We start from the raw sequence: 1923 nt of genomic DNA, 5'->3' as shown, positions 1-1923 counted from the left end.
GCTCCACCTCCTCCCACAGACTCTGAATGACAGGAAGCTCGTGCGCTCCGGCACAAACTGGTAAATACTCTCTGACGCCAGTGCGTAAACGTGAACGCGCAAGTGTGCGAGATGCTGCCGCTGCTGCTCCTGCGGACCCCCCCTCCATCCCATTGGCTGAGACGCAGATGCATTTACAGCTGATTGGCCCAAAAGTCTCTCGGTTTTGTTTTGGTGGAGGCGCAGCAGCGTCATCGGTGCCTTAAATGAAAAGCCCGAGAGCGCACGCAGAGCATCAACACAAGACCGCGGAGAGGAGACACACAACAACAACAAGAGGTTTTAACTTCATCTCTCGAATAAGGAGGACACGGAGAACAGAGCCATGCTTGCTGCGTGTTTGGAGTCCCTCGGCCTCGCGCTGTGCGTCATGGGCTCCCTCCTGGTGATGGTCGCCTGCGGGCTGCCGACGTGGAAGGTGACCGCCTTCATCGACTCCAACATCGTGGTGGCTCAGACCATCTGGGACGGCCTGTGGATGTCCTGCGTGGTGCAGAGCACCGGCCAGATGCAGTGCAAAGTCCACGACTCGGTGCTGGCCCTGACGCAGGACCTGCAGACGGCCCGGGCCCTGACCATCATCTCCGCCCTGCTCGGGGTCATCGCGCTCACGGTGACGGTCGCCGGGGCGCAGTGCACCAACTGCATCAAGGATGAGGCGGTGAAGGCTAGAGTGGTGAACGCCGGAGGGGTCATCTACATCATCAGCGGACTGTTCGTGCTGGTCCCGCTCTGCTGGATGGCCAACAACATCATAGTGGACTTCCACAACCCGCAGGTGCCCCCGTCCAAGAAGAGGGAGATCGGGGCGGCGATCTACATCGGCTGGGCCGCCACCGCGCTGCTGCTGCTCGGCGGCACCCTGCTGTGCTGCTCCTTCTCCCAGGGGGTGAGAGGCACCTACCCCATCAAATACGCCCCCACCAAGACCATCTCAGCCAACGGGGACTTTGACAAGAAGCATTATGTGTAGACTGAAAGTCCACTTTGACACTGAGGACATGTGTTGTGCAGCAGAGGCATCAGAGTGATGCTGTGCCACTGAAGAGGAGCTCACGAGCCTCCAGGAGCCTCTGTGGGTGTAACTGTTGTACTCTGAGCATGAAACTGTAAATGTGGGTCCCTGTCACTGAACTGAATGTCTGTTTGTTTTGTGTTTTTTTGGATTTGTCAGGTAGCAGAAGTTTATTCGTGCTCCTAAAGGAGTTTAATCAGCTCGTTCTGCATCAGGAGGCCACTTCAAGTGAAGCTTTTGAAAAGTGTGGTAACTAACAAACTCAATGGTTCACCGATAAAAGCAGCCCAGAGATCGATTAGTGTTTGATAAAGTGTTTTATCATGAGGTTGTAATCGTGCCATTGTTGTGCAGGTTGGCTCAAGTGTTGTGTGTGTGGCCCCTGAGAAGCAGCAGAGCTTAATAGTTTCTTTTCTCCTCCGAATATGCAGCAGGCAGTGAAGCCTGTTCAGACCAACACTCCCTCATGCTGTGATCAAAGAGGGCGGGGGGGATTTACATTTTATAACATGCACAGCGTTTTGTACTTCCTTTTATTTTTTCTAGTCTTTTCATAGAACCTACTTTTTATAATTTTTTTATAATAAAGAAAAAAGAAAAATGTAACTGTCTATATTTGTTGTTTAGAGCCTGTTCTGATATTTAAAGTTGAATATATCATATACGTGTGGACTTAGACACTATATGTGCTTCATTATTCATACTAACAGGCCTGTTAAATGAGCATCCAAATGAGCCAAATGCTTCATCCCAGAATCTCGCGTCCATAAAGAGGGCACAGGTCATCAGCAGCAGGAACACAACACATTATGTTCTTGCACGTGCACTTGTTTGTATGTGAAATAAAGGAAACAACACAAGAGCCAGAA

At 51.3% G+C, this 1923-nt stretch overlaps 1 protein-coding gene across 1 annotated transcript; it reads left to right on the top strand.

Annotated features, from left to right (window-relative positions):
* The first annotated feature begins 294 nt into the window (after positions 1 to 294).
* LOC119914689 (claudin-5-like) lies at positions 295 to 1642 on the top strand. The gene has a single exon (XM_038734145.1). The coding sequence runs from the start codon at positions 365 to 367 to the stop codon at positions 1010 to 1012; it is 648 nt and encodes a 215-aa protein (XP_038590073.1). The 5' UTR covers positions 295 to 364; the 3' UTR covers positions 1013 to 1642.
* Positions 1643 to 1923: the final 281 nt, after the last annotated feature.

This window comes from Micropterus salmoides, unplaced genomic scaffold, assembly GCF_014851395.1.
Source record: "Micropterus salmoides isolate LMB-PRFRI ecotype aquatic unplaced genomic scaffold, ASM1485139v1 Ms_hic_scaffold_20, whole genome shotgun sequence".
NCBI lineage: Eukaryota > Metazoa > Chordata > Actinopteri > Centrarchiformes > Centrarchidae > Micropterus > Micropterus salmoides.
The sequence above is the reverse complement of the archived record's forward strand: the minus strand, read 5'-3'. Positions and strand labels throughout refer to the sequence as shown.

Excerpts from the sequence above, each read along its gene's own strand:
- LOC119914689 (XM_038734145.1), top strand. The coding sequence starts at position 365 with ATGCTTGCTGCGTGTTTGGAGTCCCTCGGCCTCGCGCTGTGCGTCATG.